Raw genomic sequence first — 27,940 nt, 5'->3', positions numbered from 1 at the left:
CCACCTCTTCGAAGGATAAATCCCCAATTTGTATAGTTCATTTCGTACAATATTCTGGTCACGAGACATAATCATATACTTAGTCTTTTCGGGATTTACTTCCAACCTTATCGCTTTACTTGCTTCAAGTAAAATTCCCGTGTTTTCCCTAATCGTTTGTGGATTTTCTCCTAACATATTCACGTCATCCGCATAGGCAAGAAGCTGATGTAACCCGTTCAATTCCAAACCCTCTGTGTTATCCTGAACTTTCCTAATGGCATATTCTAGAGCGAAGTTAAAAAGTAGAGGTGACAATGCATCTCCCTGCTTTAGCCTGCAGTGAATTGGAAAAGCATCAGATAGAAACTGGCCTATATGGACTCTGCTGTAAGTTTCACTGAGACACATTTTAATTAATCGAAATAGTTTCTTGGGAATACCAAATTCAATAAGAATATCATATACAACTTCTCTCTTAACCGAGTCATACGCCTTTTTGAAATCTTTAATGTCAAAAAATGAGATGACCATGACCTCTCCTGCACTTAGATTTTCTTTTGTATTTTGTGGCGAAATTATGGAAATTTCCACATAAAGCTGCGTCGTTTGCTAGTAGGATCAAAATAATGCAGCAAACTCTCATCTAGAGAGTTATATTTGGAAGAAAGCTCTCGTCCTCCTCCTCTAACATCCTTTTGAGCTTCACAAACTTGTACGCGAAATCTCCAGTTGTACGAGAGTAAGCAGTTTTGTATTCCACCTAGCACTAACACGTGTCGTGCAGCTTTTCTGTTACCAAAATATTGGCGGTACCTAATGAAATATTCAGGATCTCTGACAACTTCCTTAATGTTACTACTTTCCCTCACAAGAGGCGCAGCAGTGTTAATGTTTACATCCTTGTTAAGCCTTGGTTTTTCTGAACCGACGCATGCTAGTTGCGACGTGCGAGGCCCGCCTCGCACAAATCCGGACTACACGAGAGATAGTGAGTGGATTCTATAACTGCGAGATGCGAGGTCTGCGTACCTCGCAGCCATAGAAATCACTCACTATCTCTCATATAGTCCGGATTTGTGTGAGGCGGGCGTCGCACCTCGCAACTCGTATGCGTCGGTTCAGAAAAACCAAGGCTTAAAAGCTGTAATTGGAGATTCAGGACTAGTAATGTCTCAGACGATGATTGCCTTTCATCTTTGAACATATTTTTGTAGTACCTACGAGCAGCACTACTGGGTAAAATAAATTCCCCACAAGCCTGCTCTAATATTTCACACGCCTCAGCACACGATTTTGTAAGACAAGCAAAATTTCATGAGCGTATTGTTCTTCACTCGTCAGCTCCATTTCATTACTGCATAACAAATGAGTTTATTAGAAATATAACACAAAATTTCATCATCATCATCATCATCATCATCATCATCATCATCATCATCATCATCACCATCATCATTTACTGAACAGGCTTTAGACTATGTGGTCTATTGTGGACTCAGTCCATCGCTTAGCCGGTCATCCTGTAAATCTTCTGCCACGTCCGTTTATTTTCTTGAGTCTTGAAAACAATAATAGTCCTGTCGATGGGGTGCTGACCAACACAAAATTTGAACTTTAAATTCAAAACTGTGCGAGTAAAAAATCGTGATCATACATTTTTAAACATCCCATTGAATAATAATAATAATATTATTATTATTATTATTATTATTATTATTATTATTATTATTATAGCCTTAGAAAATTGCATTTTATAATATTGTGACTTTATGGACAATTTACTTGTAATTAATTGGGCATGTATATTTTCATAGAAAAAAAATAAGATCGCAAGAAAAACATATGTTACTTGAAGGGGTATTTGTTCTTGATATCAGCTAATAATCTTTAAGAAAGGGATATTTTGCTTTACCAAAATAGTGACTAGAAGAATGCACTTCCGTACACAATGCTTATTTAAATTTTGAAATCTTACACTTCCTGTTTGAGTAGAGCAGCCGTGGCGAAAATGTGATCGTGCGCCGAGCCACTGTGTAACCTGCAACCCGCATAGCACCTATGGAGGGAGGCGGACACCCGAAGGGGAAGTAAAGCAACTGTCTGACTTATTAACGGATTTTCATTTTCCTTAGGTCAAGCACTTAAATATAATTTTATACAGTACAAGGCTACGAACTAATGTTTAGTACGAGTAACGAAGAAAGAAATGAATAAGAAAACATAGGACACATTATCACAACCTAAAATTAACTATCTTCAGAATGTCTCTGCGACAGAGTTTCAAAATCAGGAATTATGTTGCTTACTGCCAGTCGTAGTTGATCACGAAGGTATTTGTCTGTCAGTCGTGATCTAAATTTGGTTTTTACTATTTTCATTGTTATTTATTATTGATATTTATTTTTTGGCAAAGATTTGAAAAGTTCAACATCTGTCAAGTCCTTACATCTAGCTTTCATTTAACATCACATTGTAAATCTGTGAGATTAAATTGATGATCTAATTATGATGGTGATAATAATAATCATAATGACGATAATGATTATGGCTTTTATGTCTACCCATTTAATGATGGAGAGAGGGAAAACCCGCCACAGACCAATCAAAATGGTTATCTTTCGGGACTGGATATTTCATTCACAAATCTAGTTGCCGCGTGGCTCCAAGCATTTGGGCTAACACTTTTTCTCCTTTAACTATTTTCAGGCCGATGGAGCAGTGAGTCTGTGTTGCGTGTCTGCATTTATATTCACGAAGAAACACTTCATAGGGAATTCCTCGTACAAATATAAATAACTTAGCTGTCGAGGGTACATCTGCTATATTTAGGCACACTGTCAGTCCTTTTTATCTACCCCTTTAGTCTACATGACGAAAACAAGGCTTGAGTCACATATTTTATACAGACCTGAGTTCATCTTAACTGGGCTACCGTCCATCACATCAAACTCCTTTTATATCCAAAGTCCGCGAGTTAAAACCCGTCAATTCTGCTATAATGAATTTTAAAAGACAATACAAATTATCAGTAAGAATTCTTTCGGAAGAGAAGTGAATCCGAGCGTCCCGTATCGTAAAATTATGGCACATAAATTAATTATGTCTCTGAATGAGTGAATGCCAGGTATAATTTCTTGGTTGTGTCTCTTGTTTCCTTTTTTATTTTATTTTTAATTCAATTTAATTTATTAAGCCATTAAACATACAGTGATAGGCTTCGTCACAAAAAACATACATTTGGAAATACACATATAATTGAAAACAGTAAAGTTTAATTGGAATGAAAACACAAAACATTTTGAAACTCTAAAATTCATGAAAACACTTCACTCTTAATGTAATATTTGTAACTAAATGTAAATAACTTTATTGATTAAAAAACAATTTCGTATGAATTTATGTTAAGAACTCATCTACAGAGTAGAAAGGATTAATTAAAAGCCAGTTATAAAATCTAGCTTTGAAGCCATTGGTTGGTAACTTATAATATTGACTGGGAAGCTTATTATATAATGTTTTCATCCCCGTGACAGAAAAATTTGTACTAGTTTTATGTAATCTACAGTATGGAAAATTTGTTCACTATTTCTAATTTCATGATCATGTATATTGGCTATTAACGAAGATATACCTCTGCATGTTAATATCCTGTGAGACCGCAGAGACCTCTGGTGGTCGAAGTAGGAGACTTATGTGATAATATGAGGGTGAGTAGAATGTCAGAAGGCTGGAATTCATCTGTTGCTGAAAAGTAGACGGGGACGGGATCCCACAATAAAAGGAAATTCTTCACAGTCCATGTATTAGAGATAGTGTCAGGCACTTTATAAGTCCCCGTTTTCCTCCTTGGTTTTTAACGACTGTCTTTCAATTTATGAATTCTGCCGTACATTCTGCTGAATGCTTTTTTCCTAAGTTTTATTCATTATCTTCACATAATTAGAGAATCTTCATCATTAACATCAACATTACATAATCTCGAAAGTCTCATTCAGTAGTCGTTCCAAAGGTCTTTCTTTTTCTTGTAACCGTTTGGTTTTTAACATAGGACTACTGTCGGTGACTCAGGAGAAGACGAGAGCGAACTGAGGAGGAAGGGATGTGAACAGATAACGTAAGACAACACGAGCAATATTTTTACTGCAGTAAGCGGAAACATTAGGTCTCCTGTTCAACTTAGCTTTAATTTCCATATGCATTGTTACTCATGTTTCTTGCACGAGTAATAACCTGGCTACTGGGATGCTTATCTGAGCGATGTTTATAATAATCAGCAGCGATAGTCAAGAAGGTCACATTCTTTCCGCTCGTCTTCTCCTGAGTAACGGACAGTACGTATTTCTTCCTACCTAGGTATTGGGGGATAACTTAAGAATTGAGCGTCACATACAAATGCAACCTCCTCTCCCCGCTACAAGGAGAACAAGGGGAATATGAGGAGTACAAGGAAGATACAATACGAACAAGGGGAAGACAAGGAAAACAAAGAGAAGAGAAGGAGAATAAGAAGAAAGCATACAAGGAGAACAAGAGGAAGACGAGCAGAACAAGGGGAATAACGGAAATACAAGCAGAGCAAGTGGAAGACAAGGAAAGCGAGGGGCATACAAGAAAGGGGAAATACAAAGAACACAAGAGAAATAAAAGGAGAGGAAAGGAATGACAAGGGGAAGACAAGGAGAACAAGAGGAAGACAAAGGCAAGAGTAATACAAAGAAAACCAGGAGAATACAAGGAGTACAAGCAAAATAATGGGAATATAAGGAGAACAAGGATAACACAAGGAGAACAAGAACAACACGTGGATAATAAGGGGAATACAAGGATAACAAGGGAAGGTCAATCTGCAGTTTCCTATGGCCACTTCCAACGGACTCCTAACGAATATTCACACGTTTATCACTGGGATTGTGGCGCTGGAAATCAATTTAGAGCACTTTTATCTCAGCCACGACACATTTCAATTTTTATTGTACAATATATATGCAATTATCACTACAATGACACAATAATTCTTGCAGATAACACAGAATCAACTTAGGAAACGTAATTAACAGAGTCGCAGTTTCACTTCACTTCCACTAGATGACTCTTGATTTCCAGCAGACGATAGGCTATAGGTGTAGCAGGGATGCCAATATCGGGAAACGAAATGAAACTAATGTGAGGAATGTTACAACAGGTGTGCTAAACGTGAGGAATGTTACAATAGGTGTGTAGTACATTAGGTTAGGTTAGGTTAGGTTAGATGTGTAAGATTATATGAATGGTTACCACAGTTGGCGACACTGCAATCATTCTCCCACTCCACCTCAAATAACGTCACAACGACGAAATATGGCCGCCTTCTTCCTTCAAGTACGACGATTTTCCTATATAAGTAAGGAACCTATTTAGGGCGGGTTGGGTGGGACCACAGCTCTCCCAGTGATCACATCGAGTTTCTACTACTCCACACTACAAAACTAAGGTAATTTCAGTGTTTGTTTTTAATTCCCTATACTGGCAATACCAAATTCAAGATTCACCCAAGGGAAAAATAAACAGCTTCCGCGTATACAACTTCCGAAACTGCTGAGTATTGCATAATTGTTATTGTGTTATTACAATAGTAATACCGGTACTAGTGATTGCTTCTATTTCCGCTCCACTCCTGTCTTGGAACGTCTGGTAAAATTCTAGTATGCATATTATCAATGAACAAATTGTCCCTGAAGCTCGATCTTGTAAGTACACTATCGGCCAAAAGTTTTCGATCAGCTATGAAAACAAATATATACTTTATTTCAATGTACAAACACATCGGAAAAACTAAATAGACCAACAAAATAAATATTTTCTCTCTCTAGCATTATGACATGATAGAATAAAGGGTGTAATTTATATCTTGTTATTTGAAGTGTTCTATCAGTGAGGAAGTGTGTTGTGTCAGTGAAGTGTGTAGTGTCAGTGAAGTCTATTGTGTAGGTGAAGTGTGTTGGTGTCAGTGAAGTGGCTGTGCAATGTATTTGAACAGTGAAATGTTTAGAAATGTTAGTGAAATCAGATAGAATCAGTGCAGTGAGTGAGTTGACAGCGAAATAAATGTAGTGCCGAAAGGTACTTGTGCAGGTATGAACCTATGACACTCGTGGGTCTTAGTTCGAACTTAGGGTTAAGATACAAATTAGATTTACTTTAAATGCTATTTTAAGTGACCATGCTTCATTTAATTTAGGATGCTCCTTATTATTATATTATTATTACTATTACTATTATTATTATTATTATTATTATTATTATTATTATTATTATTATTATTATTATCATTATTATTAATTATTGTTTTATTAGTTGTGTTTATTATTAATTATTATTGAGTGTAATTAGTTACCACTGCCACCGGGTATATACCCATTTGCAGTGTGAATAAATACATACATACATACATACAAAGATATATAAGTACATACATACATACATACAGTACATAGATACATACATAAGTACATACATACATAAATAGATACCTACATAAGTACATACATACATAAGTACATACATACATGCATGCATACATACATACATACATAAGTACATACATACATACATACATACATGCATGCATGCATACATACATACATACATACATACATACATACATACATACATACATACATACATACATACATACATACATACATACGATATTCAAAACGAAATCCCTCTTTTAACTACAAATCCATAGTTGTGATAGGTGATCGAAAACTTTTGACCGATAGTGTATATCAGTAAAAAATGATTCACATATGTACTGTACATGCTGCTGAAAATCGTAATTATTTTGTTCTCTAAATTTATACCTCTTCGGATGTTGTGCAAAATTTAAGGAATAGTAAAAACTAAAGAGATCCTCCTCATAATACGTGTTCTTCAGTGTAGTATGTGAAAGATCGTTTGTTTTTAGATTCAATTCTGGTGGTAACATTTGTTTTTTTTTATTGCGGAATGAGGACGATAGAAAAGACTTCATTTAGTGTTGCTGATATAATATTTTACTCCTATGAAGTACAGTATATTTCCTTGTTTCATATACAGTAGAACTTGGTTACAGCGACCTCGTTTTGTGCGACACCTCGCCTATAACGTCAAATATTCTGTGGTCCCAACTAACTCCCCATAAGACATATGCTTTTCTACCTTGCTTAATACGACAAACGCATATGCGTCTACCTCGCATATAACGTCATTTTCAACCTCAGTTTGGAATAAGAACTTCTAAGAACCAAAGTATTTTAAGAAATATTTTGTTGAAATCTGACCCTGACAAACTCTTTACAGTCTCCTTCTGTCACAAACCTCTGGAATGCAGACGGATTCCCCGCCCCATTGTAACCTGCCCGAATTCATGCGGTATTAGATCAGTTTCGACAGGAAGTTTTCACTCATTTTAATGCAGTATGGCCACTAAAAGAAGTGAGTGACACTTTAGAAGTAATTAGAGTTATGAACATGTTCTATGAAGCTAGGGGAGGGAGCAGTGAAATTGCAACTGAAATTATGAACATAGAACGTAATTTAGCCCTAGAAAGTGTTTATTGGGCAAGTAGAAGACAACAGAGTAAAATGACTAATTACTTAACTCTTAAGTAAAGTAGTTTGGTGAGTACTGAACAAACTGTTTTAATATAGAATACTGAATTTATAATGTAGGCCTACGTGCATTTTATTATGTTTATTGTAGGCTTAAAAGTCAATACAGAAATCTAAGATAAGTCTAATTAAATTTGTTATTTTTCATTTTCCACCTCACTACATTGATAATGTGAATCTCGGTTACTACGACACTCGTTTATAACAACATAATGTTTAAGGTCCCTTGGATGTCGTTATAACCAAGTTCTACTGTAATTATAGAACAAGGTGTTCACATTGGCACTGAACTTTATGTACTTACACCAGCCGTGGCGAAAAGGCCATGGTGCGCCGAGCCACTGTGTAAGCTGCAACGTGCATAGCACCTATGGAGGGAGGCGGACAACCGAAGGGGAAGTTAATGTTTAGGACGTGTAACGAAGAAAGAAATGAACAAGAAAACATAGGACACATTATCACAACCTAAAATTAACTGTCTTCAGAATGTCTCTGCGACAAAGTTTCAAAATCAGGAATTATGTCACTTACTGCCAATCGTAGTTGATCACGAAGGTATTTGTCTGTCAGTCGTGATCTAAATTTGATTTTTACTATTTTCATTGTTGAAAATAATTTTTCACAAACGTAAGTTACAGTGAACATGGCTTCAACAGAGCAAGCGAAAGAACGAAGCTTCAAATATTTATTTTTTTCCAAAGATCTGAAAAGTTCAATATCTGTCAAGTCCTTACATCTAGCTTTCATTTAACGTCACATTGTAAATCTGTGAGCTTAAATTGAAAATCTAACCGCCTTATTCGTACATCTGCTGTAAAAGAATCGGCGTATAGAGATGATAATGATAATAATAATAATAATAATAATAATAATAATAATAATAATAATAATAATAATAATAATAATAATAATAATAATAATAACACTTAACCTTTTAATGTTTCATCAGTAACATGTAGTAACTTAGGCCTATAATGCCGTTTTATGTTATACAACCGTTTTCCTAGTAATATTTGTGAACAAATCATACATTTAATATTTTCATCATATTGTAAGCAAAAGAATGCATCCTCCCATCCTACTTGAAACTTTCGTTTTTTATAGAGGTACATGGTTTCGAGAGAGATATTGTGACGATACGCCACTCGCAGGTCCGAGACAAATACAAATAGAACGGAGTTTGACTCCAGTGAGTAAGAGGGTGGGGGTCGTAGGTAGGAAGCGAGAGAAAAGCACTGCGAGCCACAATGTGATCGTGAGTCGCATTTTCGCCGCGGCTGACTTACACCGTCTTCCGTGTCTCCATGGTGAATGCCAAATATACACCACTCAGTGCTGCCATACCTACTGATTTAGCAGGAGATTTCCTGTTTTTCCATTGAATCTACTGCTCTACTGCTTTTTTTTTTTAAGTCCGAATTTCTCCTGCGTTTTTAGCATGCTGCAGTCACCTGGTTCTATGCCCGCATTTTCAATTTAATACATATATTATGTCACCATGTCTTATTTTTGCATCTTATACACAAGTCAAACAATGTTTTCATTTGTCTCCCTGGTCATAACGTGTCGCCACAATGATGCTCGCCCCTCGCCTGGAGTCCAGCGGCGGATTATGATATTGTGTGCACGTGAAAGAGTGATAGAGTGAAATGTAGGTAATGGCATTTTTGTGTTACATATCTTGCACAGTAATCTTTTAAAATGAAAGTGTCCCAGCAACAAAGAAAATTAAATACTCCTTGAATTTCAAATCAGAGTGGGAAAATGATGAACAGTTTAAAGAGTAGTTATGCAAACGCAGGAAAAAAGATAATTTTTCGTCTGTTATAAACACAGCTAATGCATTACTATCTTCAATATCATCTTTAAAATAAATCTCGTTCTATCGAAAATCGTTTTTGAATATGCGTAAAACTCCTGATTAATACAGGACATCATTTTATTTTTACTAACATTTTTAATATTAACCTGGCTATACCTTTCTATTAACGATTGAAACAGGAAACACCGTTTGCTAACCCTTCCACGACTGGAGTTCGATGATACTGGCGTAAAATACAAATCACTTTACTAGGTATAGGAGGGAAGAAAAGTAGTTCATCCATTTATGTAAACTAGGAAATATCGCAATTTTGAGTTTGATAATTTTCATTAGGTTTTTGTTTAATCAAAATACAGTACTGTATTAACAATAAGTGTTTTTACTCACGAACTGAGCTATCCATTCGGACTTATTCATTATGCAGTGTATATTGTACTGTTACAGCCCATTAGCGTACAATATAGAGAATGAAGTTAAATTGAAAAATAATCATAATATGGATATTTAAACACATTTTTGAAAATGGTGGACGTTCATTTCGATACAGGCTGCAGTTCTTTAGTGCATATTATCGCACTATATACTATTGTACCTAATTCCAATTACCAGTTTCGTCCTTCGTACGAGTAGCTCATGTTGAAATAATTCTGTACCTATTCTATAAAACAGTACCTTATGTACTGTAAATTCAATCGTCACTTCTGCCCGATCCGAAAAGATAAAATTACTCAGAAATGCTATCTACTGTCCGTTCAAGTCGTTTTGTAGCAGGGTCGTATAAAGGGGGGGACCACGTGACAATTACTTAACGAGGCCCTTTTATTTAAGTTATTTTAAACACTTGAATAATATTACGTAGACGTCCAATTCCTAACAGAAATTAATGTTTTCAGAAAAGAGCTGAGATAGCCCAGCTACTAGACTTAACAGAGGGGTGAACAGAAGCAGGCGGGGGAAACCGGAATGCGACGTAGGCAAACGGACGACAGTACCTGTAAGAAAATATGATTCAATATTGAAAGCTCTTTTGTCACTGGAAAATACGAACATATTTCTGGAACGTGCTATACTCACTAACTCAGTACTGCATACGCGCCCTCGGCTCTGTGTCGTGAACGGTTGGAAGTTTACTAGTAGAAGGGGTGGGAATGAAGTACATTCCAAAACTCAAGTAAAATAAAAATTGAAGTAAAAATAAAATGATGTCCCTGTACATTTTAATGCGAAACACTATCAATGAGACATTACTTACTTACTTACTTACTTACTTACTTACTTACTTACTTACTTACTGACTGACTGGCTTTTAAGGAACCCGGAGGTTCATTGCCGCCCTCACATAAGCCCGCCATTGGTCCCTATCCTGAGCAAAATTAATCCATTCTCTATCATCATATCCCACCTCCCTCAAATCCATCTACGTCTCGACCTCCCCAAAGATCTTTTTCCCTCCGGCCTCCCAACTAACACTCTATATGCATTTCTGGATTCGCCCATACGTGATACATGCCCTGCCCATCTCAAACGTCTGGATTTAATGTTCCTAATTATGTCAGGTGAAGAATACAATGCATGCAGTTCTGCGTTGTGTAACTTTCTCCATTCTCCTGTAACTTCATCCCTCTTAGTCCCAAATATTTTCCTAAGAATCTTATTCTCAAACACCCGTAGTCTCTGTTCCTCTCTCAAAGTGAGAGTCCAAGTTTCACAACCATACAGAACAACCGGTAATATAACATCAATGAGACATTACTGTACAAAAACAAAATTGCATGACTTATTTACATACGCTGATTAAAGATGATAGTAGTTATATTTAGCAAAGTTGTTCCATTTCACTGGTTGGGACGTGCTATATAGTAATACAATAGTACCTTCTTTCTTATAGTATACACTCTTTTGTAATTAATATTATAATATGAAGAGGAAATTCTTGTTCAATTAATCTACTGTAATCTTCTGTTTTTTTCGATGGTTTTCTCCTGATTTTCGTGAGTAAGTCGTGGCAACACTGACACCACTTCTTCATGTATTTACTTTTTGTTGCTGCGTGCTCTAACTGCGTATACGTGGTCTGTAACGCATATACGCACCGATTGACATCATTGCCGTGGCGTAGATTATAGAGGGACGCAAAGATAGAGTCACGTTGTATAACAATCATTAAAAGTGAAAAGCACTTACCTTCGTAAATAATGGGTTCTTTCTCCCGGAAGTAAGTGAGTGCAGGGAAGTTCTTGATGCCATAGTGCTTGGCGAGTCGCTTGTCGTTAATTTTGACAAAGTCCACCCCGAAAGTGTCTGTGTCGTCATCAATCTTCTCGAGCTCAGCGAGGACCTTGTCGCATGTCAAACAGCTTCTCGCGTCTGCAACAGTTAAAGAAACAAGGTTAAAATATAAGTCCAACAATATTTAGTGCTCTTGGCAGGCAAGGGAGTTACTCTTGTGACGCTATTAGGTCTAGACTTCATGAACGGAATACACTCATTATATTAATCAACTGTTATGCTAACTCTACCAGTAATTTACATATCAATAGGGCACACTCGGCTAATTTCGTGATATGACTAATTCTGTGATATTTATTTTTAAATGTATCATGAAATAATATCAGCGACAAATGTAATTTTGATGGTACATTACAAATGGCAGAAAATATACTAACCTAGACTTTGTTCACTGCACACTTGTAGTGACGTAAGCGGATGTTTTGGGAATTACTTGAAGAGTTGTGAGATTATAGCTTTGAGTTTGCATTCTCTTTCTTCAGACACGTCATTTTAAAGGGGATGATAAACACTGCGTCTTACTGGCGTGTGGACGGAAACTTTTAGCATTGGACCTTACATGTGCAACAAAGCTTAACTCTTTGAGTGCCATGCCAATCATGATTACATCGTGATTTTACGATTTTTGCTAGAAGTGCCGGTCACGATCTAATCATAGTATAGTTTTCAGTTTTCTGTTACTCTCCGGACGGCAAAGACCACTGTTGTATCGTGCTAAGAGCATAGAAGAAGGTTCAGTGGAGCGGTTCACTTGTGTGAATTTACTTGGCATTTTTTACATAATACCACAGTTTACTATATACAGTTGCGAATCTCAATACTTACTAAATATGCAAACATAGACAGTTGAAATATGCATCCAAAGATAGTTGCTAGCCACCAGGATCGCTACTATCGCCTTATCACAGACTCTTTCCCTAGCAGACGATAAAATGTATTGTACTTTTGATATCGTGTTCTTTTGAAAAATTAATACCTTCCTTGCACTATTGAAATACGAAATACATAAGGTTTATATATTCATAAAGTATATATTATATTTTATAAACTCACCTTCCTGGATCTTTCGGAAGAAGGATAATTCTGACCTCTATTTTTTAGAATTTATAGTGCTGCAAACGTCTTCTTGTCCCATATTATTATTCAAATTCTTGTATTTTAACCATTTACAGTTATTACAACCGATAACGAACATTTCACAGTTCACACAAATTTTCACAATAATGCGAAATACGGCACAGTCAATCCTTTTCGATCTAGACCAGGCCGTAATATATGTCCGGGTTTTCTATTTCAGTGTATGGAGCTCAGTGAATTATTATATTATAACTTTATTGCGTATCATAGCTAAGTTTTATTTAGTGTAATGTGTCCATTCCATAAGTTCCCTTTACTTCTTGCTGCATAATAGCCTATGTTTCAGAAATAATTACAAAACTGTGTTATTTTAATGTGAAGAGAATTTTACATGTTAACATAATCTTTCGCATCAACATTTTAAGTTTAGAATGGAAGCTATTTTGAGGTTTAATAAAAAACAATTTATATTGTGATTTAATATAGTACATCTACCTTCCTTAATAAAGACAGAAAATTTACCATACCACTCCTATGAAATTAGTGTACGTACGATTCTTACTTCGTCTCTTAGGTAGTAGATAAATATAATAATTCAATACTCAATTGCAGTATTAAAATACAGACAAATTGTATGTGTGGAGTATAATACATGGCATTATGCTTAATTATAATGTATAATTGCGAATTTAGGAATATAAGATATAGTAAACATAACCTATAATATTTCCATATGAATGGCAGAGCATTGGAGACCACTAAAATTAGACAGAAAGGGGCAACTGGGACAGTAAACATAACCTATAATTTCAACATATCTAAATATCTGTGTGGTGCAACTGAAAATGATTGAATCGTGCATAAATGAATGTACCAGAATTTCGCAATATTTAATCGAAATAAAGGCAGGTATTACACATACGAACAACGTAATTTTCACATCAAAAATAATATTTCATCTTAACTCGCAAGTGATTTATGTCTGAAGTGTCTCATAATCATTGTTTTAAATTTTATTAATGCAATTACACTACATTTTAGAGAAATGTATGTTACTCTTTATGCATTCCAACTACTTTATATGGTTGAAACGCCGCCCTTCGTGATCAGGTTAAGCGAGTTACATGGTCTGCCTTACGGCCTGTATTAGATCACGATGGCAGTGACACAGTCTATTGTTCCTAGTACTCACAGCGCTCCAAGCGGCTAGCAACTATCGCGAGAAATGCAAAAAATCACCCCAAGCTTCGCAACTGTATATACTAAACTGTGATAATACTACGTAAGGGGGACCGGCACTAAGAGGGTGAAAGATAACTGAGATGAAGTAAATATAGGCTGAATTGAACATTTTGTTGAATTTGCAAAATCAGTTTGTCAATTCCAAATTTATACCATTTGTCAAAATATAAAACAATTTTAACACCAAAAAAAAAAAAAACAAATACAGAGTATCCCATTTATCTTGTGCACCTATTATAACTTTTTTGTTTGGATAGGTATTGGAATTTTTGTTTTTGAGCGTTATGTTAGAACAAGAGGCTAACATGAGTGTGGAGATTTGGTGCATGTAACTACATTATGGTACAAGATACACGTGACGTCATCAGTTTTTCAACTAGCACTACATACTTTAATTATGTTACATTGATTACACACATTAAGACGTGTTCAAAAATGTATCACGTCACCTTCCTAATCAATAACAACAACAAAATGAAACAAAAACGTACTTCCAATGTGATAATGTTATGCTTTGAGAGTCACAGAAGATGATCCAAATGGTGACCATTCACATTAATGCACATTCGAAGGCGTTCCCCGAAAGGCCCTATGACTGCCCGGCATGTTGCTGGCTGAATGGACACACAAGCCTGTCGAATGCGTAGCTGCATGTCGTCTGGTGTTGTCAGAATGTTCTGGTACACACTGTCCTTTATAGTTCCTCACAGGAAGAAGTCGAGTGGCGACAGGTCCGAAGAATGTGCAGGCCACTGTACGTGGATTGTGGCGTCGACAGTTGTTGTGGTTTGTTTACATATTAAGACAGCAAACACACAACACACGACGTGTACGGAAGTCAGTCGTCTTTCATTTTGTGAAAGTTAATGCACAAGATGAATGGGGCACCACAACAAACGGCACATCCTGATGGCATTCATTTTGCATCTTGTTATTGTTATTGATTGGGAAATTGACATTGTGATACATTTTTGAAATCGTCTTAATGTGTGTAATCATTGTAACATGATTAAAGTATGTAGTGCTATTTGAAAAATTGATGACGTCACGTGTATCTTGTACCATAATGTAGTTACATGAACCAAATCTCTACACTCATGTTAGCCCCTCGTTCTAACGTAACTCTCAAAAACAAAAATTCCAATACCTATCCAAACAAAAAAGTTATAATAGGTGCACAAGATAAATGGGACATTCTGTATATTATTTTAAGAAAAAAGTAAGAGGGAATTACAGGATATCCTTAGTATTGAGTTAACGTTTACACGCATTAGAATGATGGAATTAGTATATATAGGCATATAACTTGCTCTAATATTTTTGTGTCTAATGAATAGAATAAAATAAGCTATGAATAAGAGTCAATTTTTCAATAATAATAATAATAATAATAATAATAATAATAATAATAATAATAATAATAATAATAATAATCATGTTTTTAAAACAGAAGAGGACAAATACGATCCATATGTTGGGCATACTACTATCTATCATCCGATATCTAAGTTTTTTTCCTTCACTACGCATTTTATTATTAGCCAGTGACACAGTCAATTTCTTTTTCCCTTCCTGACCAGGTTCAGCATTAATATTTCTTCAGCCAATCTTTCTAGCACAGCTTCATTCTTTCATCTGTCCATTTCACACCTTATATTTCTCATAATCATCTAAAGAAAGCCAGTAAACTTGGAATCAGTTAAGTATTACATTCGCTTAGAGTTTGACGCCGGGTTATGAAGAAGAATATATGTTTTTAGTAGTTAAATATAACATTTGGGTTGCATTCAAAAAGTATTGATTATTCAATCTATCTTAAATAACAAGCAATTAATTGCAATCAGTTTCGACCTGATATTTAGATAAATATTATCCTTATTTTTAACTGAAATCAAAAAGAGGTATATTACTGTTAATAATAAAATTGAATTAAATATTCCAGTTAAGTAGAACAAGTAAAAGCTGCTAACTTATTACTTTAGCGGTTAAATTCCGTTTACATTTCTAATGTATATAGTTTAATAATACCAAAACACTACATTTTCCATCTGTGTTTTGGGATCTGAAATCTCTTTGGTTTCATATTTACTTAGGGGAGAGTTGGGTAGTATCGGACATCGGGTAATATCGGACAGTGAGTTTCTTTCATCTACCACCAGATAATAGTACCTTAATGACATGGTTACGTTTCTTTTATGTCGCATACAGAAACTTAACCATGTCATTCAGGTACCATCATCTGTTGTAGAATTCCACACCTGTGGAGTAACGGTCAGCGCGTCTGGCCGCGAAACCAGGTGGCCCGGGTTCGATTCCCGGTCGGGGCAAGTTACCTGGTTGAGGTTTTTTCCGGGGTTTTCCCTCAACCCAATATGAGCAAATGCTGGGTAACTTTCGGCATTATCACCTTCATCACATTCAGACGCTAAATAACTTTAGATGTTGATAAAGCGTCGTAAAATAACCTACTAAAATAAAAAAAAATCTGTTGTAGATGAAAGAAATGCACTGTCCGATATTACCCGATGTCCGATACTACCCAACTTTCCCCTACATATTCAAACTCAGATTACTGATTGATGCGTTGAGTTGGTGAGAGTTCCGAAACTATGGAAAAATCCAAATTAGAACATTGTTGAAAAATCCATATTCTCCGTTGCAAGTATTAATAGAAGCACTCTGCTGTGAATCCCCTCCGCGAACCTCAGTCCAGAGAGAAAAAGCCACGTTTCACATGACGTGGCCACGATATAAACTGTGTTATTTTTAAAAGTGCGTATGTATGTATGTGATAGCAGCGCTGCAGCAAGAGTGGGCATGACCACATGTAACCTGTCACTATTGGCCACGTACCCACAAGCCATGATGTCGTGCCACGTCATAACGAAAACGAAATTGGGCGTTACATTGATATATTAAGAATTTAAAATCTATTTTAAAATAAAATTATATCCACTTGCATTACATTCGAAATGGTAGAGAACCAAATGTTGAAATATTAATATTATATATTGTAATCCTGATCCAGTTATTTGGAGGACTGGGTAGTGATGCCTGTGCGATTAAAAATTTCAGTACAAAAGTTTAGTTCAATATTTCTAGGTTTTAGTGCTGAGTGGAATAACAATTTCCATGCTTATACAATCAATCATTCTGAATTCAGTACTATAAAATACAACTAATTAATTTCATATCCAAGTGTAAAAGAAAGGCCCTAACTGATAACCTGTTTTCCCACTTTGCTATTGTACCTCGTTCTTCAGGTGCACATTACTTGCTACAGTCTTCACTCATATACCTTGTATTTTTTTTAAGTTATCTAGTAATGTATATTGTAAATTATAAAGCAAAATTTAGTTAAATATTTCAACCCTAGCGAAACAGAAAGAAAAAACTTTGAACTTTGTTTTTGCAATTTTTTTTCAGTGTACATATTTTTTTCTCGTGTTATGTATGTGATATTCTTAAACCCTTAGGTCTATTGTGTAGAACACAGGCTCCAGAAAACATTGTAAAAATGTAATGTAAATTGATTCAGTAGTTTCATAGAAAAATGCACTTAAATTTTAAAAAATGTCATCTTATGGAAAAGAAGGATGTATGGATTACATGCATCTCCAAATTTAAAGAGGCCATTTAAAGGGGTTATCTGCAGAAATACTCCCCACAATATTCACATTGTTTTAAAGGGCAAGTTTTGTCCTTTTTTTAAAACACAAAATAAAATATCGGATTTTTGACCTCCTAATCACTACTTGGTTCCCTTATGGGAGAGGATTGTTACTTTTATGAACAATTGTCGACAATATATCTTATAAATCATCATCATCACCATTAAATCCAAGCATATAGTCCACTGTTCATGTGTTTAGGTCTTGAAATTCATCTGTCAGATTCTTCTTGTATTTGGAGTATATTTCATTATTAATTTTGGCAGTCTTGATTTGGATTGTCGGTTTACATTATCAATCCAGTTAGTTCTATATACTGTAATAGGTACCCAGTAGTTTAATTTTATCACTGACTCATTTATTCAATCAGCAATTTAGCAGGGGTCCAACTGAGTGCCATGTTGCAAGAGGAATGGCGACGCATTCCAGTGGATATCCTACACAAACTAGTGGAGAGCATGCCTGACAGGGTGGCTGCTGTTATAGCAACAAGAGGTGGTACCACGAGGTTCTAAAGGGGCAAAAACAGTGCCCAATTACTTTTTGCTAGATAGTGTATAATATTTTGAGGTTACACATACACTCACCCTAGTACACGACATAACTCTCCACAGATACACATCATGTACAGCGTGGCCCGCCGAAGTGGTGTGCAACTAGAAATGGGTCACAGTCCTGCCATCTATCCCCAATATGCGGAACCCGAATCACGTAAAGTTAAATTATGTTTTATTTAACGACTCTCGCAACTGCAGAGGTTATATCAGCGTCGCCGGATGTGCCAGAATTTTGTCCCGCAGGAGTTCTTTTACATGCCAGTAAATCTACTGACATGAGCTTGTCGCATTTAAGCACACTTAAATGCCATCGACCTAGCCCGGGATCCAACCCGCAACCTTGGGCATAGAAGGCCAGCGCTATACCAACTCGCCAACCAGGTCGACTCACGTAAAGTGAAGCGGATATGCATACATACATACATACATACATACATACATACATACATACATACATACATACATACATACATACATACTGAAGCCGGATGGTCTATGGCGAGTCCTTGGCATCAACCCCTTTGATTTGATTACCCCCCTTTGATTTGATTACCTGGTTGGGTTTTTCCGAGGTTTTCCCCAACCAAAAGGCAAATGCCGGGTAATATTTTGGCGAATCCTCGGACCTCACCTCATCTCACTATATCTCGCCAAAATATTGTAAAAAATTGCACAAAATTGTAAAAATTGTAGAAAATTACTAAATTGTAAAACTATAAAAATTTGTAAAAATTGTAATTGTAATGTTGTAAAATTTTGACTTGTTCCACATTTTAAAGCTTCATTGCTCATGTAAGATCTATGGAATAAAATAAATGAATGAATGAATGAATGAATGAATGAATGAATGAATGAATGAATGAATGAATGAATGAATGAATGAATGCATACATACACACATACACACATACACACATACATACATACATACATACCTACATACATACATACATACATACATACATACATACATACATACATACATACATACATAGTTTGAGGTTTCAGTTTTGTCTAGAATATTCAAACGTCTTTTTTTCAGATGTAGATTTTTTAAAGTACCGTAATATGTTTTGCTTTTATACCGACGCGACGATATTGTCTATGAATCAACATTAGACATGTACACATTGCGGCATTCCCTGAATGTAGAATTGTCATAACGCAGGGCCATCGCAGAGACATCACAGGACAATCACAAAACAACAAATAACCATCCAGTCTCCTAGTAGAATGACAAATTCCTCCCATTGTCTACACCGGAAACAGAACCATGAATCGCATGGATAGACTGCGCGTAAGCTACCTATGTTGAGTTTCCTGGACATTAAACATTCAGGGCCATATTCATAGACATTCTTAGCGCGGGCTTCTGGTGGATGATCAACGAATTAACGTTTTTCTTATTCATAAACCATTGTTAGCGATATGATATGATATGAATCCTGTACAAGCAATCCGTCGCTAGCCGGGGCTAGTTTAGCACGCTCGTAGCACGGGCTAGCGAAATGTCTATGCATAGCACTCTATGGGTCTCCTACCAGGCTCTGTCCGAAATTCTAGGGCCGTATTCATAGACATTTTTAGCGCGGGCTTTCGGTGGATTATCAACGTTTTTCGTGTTCATAAACCAGTGTTAGCGATAGGATATGATTTGAATTCTGTACTAGTAACCAGTGGATAGCCGAGGCTAGCTTAGTACGCTCGTAGCGCGTGCTGCGAAATGTCTATGAATAGCACCCTTAGAGTTTCTATCCGGTCGAGAGTGGTGGAATACGTCAAGTATGACACCCAGTAGACCACCAAAGACGGAACAATTTAATATAAGAGGCGAAAGATTTGAACCTAGTATATGGTTCACTGCAAGCGATTAATGCCTATAGAGCGCTTGATACATTTATTAACTTTCAAGGCGAGGCTTCATTGAGCGTCGAGCGCCAAATTTTAGTCAGCCATTATACACTTTTTTTTTTGTCACGATGCCAATGCCGGGCCAGTCTCAGTAGATTACAGTAACCGAGGAATGGACGAGAAGCAATTAAAAGAATAAATACCACGAGTTCAAATAGATAATAGTAATTTAAGCATAACCGTAAAAGCTACACTCGGTGCTTTATTGTTAGGTATTACTTCATGTAAAGCTGGCAGAATTCAGTACGGACGTCATGTTTGTACGAGAGTCGAGGGAGACGTTCAGACAAATGTGCCAGATGTCTCTTCGACGCCAATTAAGATGTAAACATTCGCCGCATAGTCAAAGGCTAACATTATATAAGAGAGTCACGCTTAATCAGTGAAATCTGTAAAATAGATCCTGAACACAGGACTTGAACAAATGGAAGTATTTGCTCTTTTTAACGCCTGACTCAATTCAAATCACTGATTATAATCTCAATTATTTAAAGAGTACGTTCAGTTATTTTCAGCTCTCTTGCAATTTGTGGTATTATTTTTTCAATACATAGCATAAAAAACGTATGTCTATGCCGAAGATATTAATCAAAGACTTTCGGAGAAAAAATTAGATTTTAGATTGATGAAATATCACAAATACGATGTTTCAAAGGTCTTTCGGTGAGGGGGGAGGAAATAAGGATATTCTACCCCTTGGAGTCCTTATAAATCCATGTGACCAGTTTGGTGACGAAAGAATGTAGAGTAGACGATATCTTTGAGTTTATCTGAATACTTCATAATCACCAATAAGGTAGGTAGAGACGCAAGTGTCTACACGCCAATATGCGCAGAGTTTCATAAGAAAGTCTTGAAATCTTTTACCATTTTTTGATAATGGTGAAGGATCGGTAGAACGGAGAAAAATTCTCTTCGGCACATGGACCCGAACCTGGGTTTCCAGCTTTATGTACTGGCGCTTTATCCACCAAGCCACACAGGATTCAAGTTTCGATACCGGATTCAATCTCTCTCATTTTAAGTTCTACCTGCTGTGTTCCCTTTGAGAGGGATTCAATCTGGCATCGGAACTTGAATCGTGTGTGGCTTAGTGGATAAAGGGTCAGCACGTAAAGCTGGAAACCCGGGTTCGGGTCCTGGTGCCGGAGAGAATTTTTCTTAGTTCTACCGATTCTTCACCATATGGAAACGCAGAATTACTGGACTGAAACTTTGTATGTACAGTAGTGGCAAAAAAACCGGACCGACCCTTGTAGCTGATTTCAGAGCCTTGTTCACTCCAGAGCACAATAGATTGGTAACTAAGACTTTCGTGGTTCGAATCCTGCCTAGGAAGGAAACTTTTTTTTTTTTGTTCCTTATTCAAATTTATTCCCAGTACTTTTCGATTGCTGATAAAATTCATGTTCTGGAAATAATAAGTTAATTAAGTAGTAAAATATCGCTGCAATCGAAAAGTATTAGGAATAAATTTGAATAAGGGACAAAAAAAAAGTTTCCTTCCCCAGGCAGGATTCGAACCACGAAAGTCTTAGTTACCAGTCTATCGTGCTCTGGAGTGAACAAGGCTTACAAGGGTCGGTCCGGTTTTTTTTTGCCACTACTGTACACAAATTACTTTGCGATATTAACATGGCAACAGCCATTACAGAAAGAGATACAAATGAAACGGGCTCTATTTTCTCCAGTACTTCTATATGAAGGGTTCAGAACCATAGTGGGCCAAGCGCCATTTACTAAAACCGTGGAAAACAAGGGTTAAAATGAAGTTATCACCATAATTCAATGGAAACATATAGCAAGTAATATAAAGTATACACATTAAAACTAAATGATATGTCAATCTTCATTAAACTATGGCATTCACTTAACTTTAACCCTTGCTTTCTCAGTTTTTAATAAATGGCGCTTGGCCCTCTATGGCTCTGAACCCTTCATATGCAAGTCGCAAAAATGTACGGTATTGGCATTCGGTTTACAGTGACTGGGGCCGTGTATATCATGGTTAGCAATGGACTTCAGACTCTGGAATGAGCGGAGTCACACACGGGTATGGCGTGGTCTTTCTCGTTACCATAATTTTCAGAAAGGTTCCGGGTGTACTAAGCATCCTATAAAATTAAGTATGCCTACCGGTCCTTTCCTAGGAGTAAAAGACAGCCGGAGCGTGACGCTGACCACATCATCTCATTCTCGTACTTCGGTCAATGAAGCATAGACCTATGTGAGCACTATCTCTGTGTCTTCTACGCATTGCACGACATCAAGGAGTACTTTTGTTTTTTACTTTTTAGTAATGATTTATTTTATGGATGTCCTTTGAATAACACTTGAACAAATTAAGTATAAATGGAACATATGGTAAAATGATAGGAACAGAATTGTTACGAAAAGTGTAAAATATGTAATGAGAAATTATGTGTCGTTTTCGTGACATCAATTTTTTAATTGTTAGAATCTAGAATTCATAATTATTAGGGGTCTACTGCTTGTATTGAAAGCCTATTACTCCATTTGAATTAAATTTTAATATTTCGTATTTTGGAAGAGTTTCGTTATGTATTTTGACAAATTATGAAAGACGAATTCTACTGTAAGGTAAATTTACCTAAGGCTCTCTATTGATTCCTTGAAATGTAGAGTTACAAAACCTATGGCTAGCCTCACTGTATATATGACCTGGCGTGGCTAACGAGAAAGACAGGCTTCGGCACGAATCGGAATCACGTGATTATCATGGTCTAGTCATGGTCATCTTGACAATCGCCTAATATAAATACATGCTCAAAGTTGTAAAAAACAAAGGAATTGCTATATGAAACTCATGTTAAACGAGCATTTATATATAAACTTGTTCAAAGTTGGCTATGTTATGACTAAGAATGTGACGTCGTGCCATAGCCTGCATGTGACGTGTTCTTGTGAAATTTTATTCAGTTTCGTAAACTCCCACAAGAATGTCAAAATTATTGCATACACAAGTAAATTTGATCTTTAAAGAATTACATTCAGACATTGATGTGGTCAGAGGGATTAAAAAAAGTTGTCCGTTCAATGACTCGTGAGAAATAGGTCAAAGCATTGCTCTGGCATTCAAAAGTGTGCCAGCCACGTGTCACCTCTCCCAAATTGTAGGGGAGTGTGGGAGATAACGGGAGGGGGGAGGAGTTCTGGTCCAGGGCTCCAACTGAGTTATCCAAACATTTCAGTGTGATGGTTTCTTCGATTAATCAGATATTGTCACAAGGCTTTTATTACTTGTTTTACGAGATTGCATAAAGCAGAAGCCAAAAGATGGTGGAAGACAAATGGAAATAGATCTATAGTAAAGTACTGTTACATAATTTCCGAAGATTACATAGCTTATGGAGGATGAGACAGATATGCTTATATGGGCACGATGTGTTAACCTCCAAATTTGAATTTTGGCGTGGTAAGAAATTTCCACTTAAATTTTACCTGGAACTCTCCAATTCAGAGACAAGGTTCTTCTAAGTACTGTAAATATGTGATACGGACCTCCCAGCATTATTTTTCTTCAGAAGGAAGCTATACTAAAAAGTTCTACCGCCTTAAGAATCCATCATTATCGCCTGGATTTCAACCCTCGAATCTCATATTCAGAGGCAGATCACTGACCAATAGTTCACTCGCCAGAAATACTGCCAATGACTATTTGGAACTAGTGATTAAAGGCGCTGTAGTTCTTTCGTTAGAGTACATAATCTAGGGTCTGGCAGAGGAACTGGCTATATTAAGGAGCTTATCTCTCTCACAGTACAATTGATGGGAGCACATTTTGTCGTCGGTACAATGCCATTTAGTCATCATGGAAATGTGGAGCTGTGCACAACTTGCTTTTGCACTTAAAAGCTTCTAGAAGAAAAGCAGTTTTGAGGCTAATAGTCGTGAATTTAATTTTAATTTACGGCACCATGATCCCGTCCTATCTGCTCATGCGACTTACACTGACTTTCACCCATACAAAATTCAGATGTTACATCAATTTAAACATCGCGATAATCTCAACCGAAGAGCGTTTTGTGAGGAGATTTTAAATGACATGAATGAAGACGAAGACTTTACTAGCACTTTGTGGATGTCTGACGAAACACATTTCTATCTCAGAAGGCCCTATAGCCTTACCTCCACCAGGTTAAGTAAAACAAAAACAAATGGTAGTCACTGAAAGGACGTCCTTTTCAAGAGATAAATGGCAGACTTCATGATTTCACTTACATCATTTTGAAAAAAAAAATTCTTGTTTCTTATAATCTCTCGCTTCTTTGCCGGAACCTGTAGAAGAGCCTGGGTTCAAGATCTCGACATAACTCCCAGAACGACTACAGTATTCTTTCCATCTCCATATTGAATTGAATATCAAGGCTTTTACGGTCTGAAAGACAGCCGAAGTGTAGTGCTGTCCACATTACCTCTTTCCAGTATCGAGCCAAGAATGCATGGGACCTCTGCCTTGCTGTCTCTCCTAAGCCTCAATATATTTTACAAGGGAACGTTTATCCTTTACTATTCAAGATTCTGACCCGTATCTCCACTGAAGAAAGCATCTGCTTCTGCTTCCGCTGTTGATGTTGCTGCTATGCAGTCAATGAGGATCTACGTATATTAGCTAACTTGTCAAGCAGTTTGATTTTGGGCTGAAATCCATGCCGTTCATGAAAATTTCAATTAGTTTAATTGATAAATCAAGTGGTTTTGTGCAATATACGAGGATCTGAATAAACTCATTTGACTGCTTGATTTTGGGTTGAATTCCAAGCATCTCAGGGGGATGTCAATTAGGGCAGTTGACAAATCAATCGATTTTGGTGTGAAATACATACAAATAATGAGGATATGATTTAGCTCAGTTGACAAATCGATGATTTTGGGATGACTTGTTCATGATGTTATGAATTAGCTGAATGGAGAAACATGTTGCACTTTGTTATTGAAGCCCATATTATATTCCTTGAGGTTTTGATTACTTCAGATGACAACTCGTTTAGTTGGTTTTGCGCTGAAGAAACATGGACTGGGTCTAAGATAGTGGGGTTTCTTCCACCACGACTTAAGGATTTTATTTTAACATGGAGGAAGGAGAACTATCGTAACCACTGCTCTTCCTGTCCCGGAACCATGAAATCATGGAAAATTTACGTTTCTACTTCTTACATTTTTCAGAGTGAAATTAGATAAAGTCTTTCCTTAACCTGATGGGAAACTCCACAGATGATTACTCAAGAATGAAAGGAATAACCTAAAGGAAAAACGGAAAATTTGGATTATAATGCGTGAACGAGTTGTTACAAGTTTTTTTAAACAAAAAGTAATAATTGCACAAGAAACCTTTCAGATGTGTCTAAGTTTTCCCCAAAATTCACTAAAATAAGTGAACCTATTTTGGAGTAATTATTTAAAAAAATGTAATTTTTCAATAAGTTTTCATGACAGAAAAATTTTTATATAATGCACAGTTTGGAAGATGAAGAGATTGTGTTTGCAATAAAAAAAACTTCATTTTTCACAGGCATTTGACCCCTATATAAATATTAGAGAGTTTCACATAAGTACAGGAGTGAAACATCACTTTTGAAGGGATGTCCTTAAACTTTTGATAGAAACTGTAAATATAACTTATATTATAAAACCTATATACTCAATATTAACGGCCGGGTAGCTCAGATAGTAGAGCAGCTGGCTACGGACTGGAAAGTCCGGGGTTCGATTCCGGACGTGACGGAATTTTCTCGTTGCCAAACTTCCAGAATGGCCCTGAGGTTCACTCAGCCTACTATCAAATTGAGTACCGGGGATAAAAGGCGATAGGAGCGTGCTGCCGACCACATAGTGTCGGGATCAAGAAAGCATGGGGCTCTACCTTCATGCCCCTCCAAGTGTCTTCATGACATGTGAAGGGGCTATCTTTTACATACCCAATATTATCATGAATGCTGACTGTCTGTACAGGAAGGTGCTTACCCTGTTATCCTGACCGGAGGCCTAATGAGGATGACTTTACTTTTCTATAGCCAATATTTTCATAACCATTTTTATAGAAAACCTCCATAGACATTAAATAAAGAATGAAGTAAGACGGACCGCGTGAAAAACGAGGCATAAATTTCATCTTACATTACTGTTTCTATGAATGAGGATATGGAGCAATTGGCAAGACGATAGCATCGTAGGAAATAGACGTCATCGCCGTTATCATCATATCTAAATTAAAGATTTGGGATCTTGATTCGTCTCGTTCTTCTGATTATAAACGAAAGTTAGACATTTACAAATAGCAGAACTTTTTCGTCATGGGGTTAACATTGCGCAAAACTACCGCTTAAGAAACACAGAGGAAAAACAAAATATACATTCAATCACAGTTGAAAGGAGATAAATTTCCAACAGAAATAAAACCCGGATCCTCTTGATTTGTACGTGGCCATAAATGATACTATTTTAAGAAATCAAAGCACTACGAAATCCTACTGGAAAGCACATTTTTTTTATCACAAACCTCATAGGATTTCTTTAAGATCTAATGGGCAGGGCATGGTTGCGCCCCACGGTCAGGTAAGATACAGCATATAAAAAAGGGTCCCTGTTTTGTGGGCATAGTTGCGGCCCGTTCCCATCAGGTAGAGAAAAGAGTCATGGCATAGTTACGCCCCGATGAAATAGGTAGAGAAAAAGACATTACGGGAACTCGAGCTTCTAATCAACCAACTTTACTGATTTTTTATTCGATCTAATATTCGTTATCGATACCGTTAAAATGAACACCATGAAGTTGACAGTATTTTATTAACTGTTTTTCTAGTGTTTATGCAGTGATTATCGATAGCCTACAGTAAAAATGAACACCATGAAGTTGGCAATACTTTATTAACCGTTTTTCTACTGTTTATGCAGTGATTATATCGATAGCCTACCGTAAAAATGAACACCATGAAGTTGGCAGTATTTTATTAACTGACATATTCAAATTAGTGAGTGGTTGGAATATCGGACCTTAGCAATCTTGACATTTTTATTAGTGATTTCCACACCATCTGTGGTGTATAGTGAGGTTAATTTAAAATGAATGTTATGTTAGTGAAAAGGGTAAAGAGTTAATAATTTACAATGGTTTTAAATTTAGATTTTCGAAACTCTGTACCGTATTTTATGGCATTCACTTCCGTGTGTACTATGCCCTCTCCATTATCCTACCTGATTTCAGTGCAGCTACCACTGTAATATTTATAAGTAGGCTAATTTATATATTTTATGACAATCACTTTCGTGTGTACTATGCCCATAGGGCGCAACTATGCCATGTCCATTCTGCTACCTGATTTCTTCTGGGCGCAACTATGCCATGTCCATTCTGCTACCTGATTTTTTCGGGGCGCAACTATGCTATGTCCATTCTGCTACCTGATTTCTTCGGGGCGCAACTATGCCTGCCTAGATCTCCCTATTGATCGGAGGGCGCAACTATGCCATACCGGATCTAATTCTGGTTGCTTTTGAGCCAGGAGTCAATAGCTGATGGGCTACTAATAAACAATTTATTGTCAAATAATAGATTTTCCTCTGTACTTGAAATCTCGGGAGAAGGAAGGAATGTGACTCGAGCAGTTGGTAGTGCGAAGCTGTGGACTAACGGTCCGAACGCGTGAAGTGATTAATGGCGGATCGCGCGTAGCTGGCGTCTCGCGTGAACACAATTCAGTTGTGCCAGGCGTCGCGGCGCCGCTGCCGCTCCGCTC

General features: G+C 36.7%; 1 protein-coding gene across 9 annotated transcripts in view; it reads right to left on the bottom strand.

Moving 5' to 3' along the window:
- Positions 1 to 27,940, bottom strand: part of hlk (hulk) — a 279,558-nt gene that overhangs the window by 155,641 nt on the left and 95,977 nt on the right. For all 9 annotated transcript variants that reach the window (XM_069832862.1, XM_069832859.1, XM_069832860.1 and 6 more), the window contains exon 2: positions 11,621 to 11,803. In XM_069832862.1, coding sequence (XP_069688963.1) covers positions 11,621 to 11,803 — 183 coding nt within the window. The remainder of the gene's footprint in view (positions 1 to 11,620; positions 11,804 to 27,940) is intronic.

The sequence above is a fragment of the Periplaneta americana genome, chromosome 8 (genome assembly GCF_040183065.1).
Source record: "Periplaneta americana isolate PAMFEO1 chromosome 8, P.americana_PAMFEO1_priV1, whole genome shotgun sequence".
Taxonomy (NCBI): Eukaryota; Metazoa; Arthropoda; class Insecta; order Blattodea; family Blattidae; genus Periplaneta; species Periplaneta americana.
The sequence above is the reverse complement of the archived record's forward strand: the minus strand, read 5'-3'. Positions and strand labels throughout refer to the sequence as shown.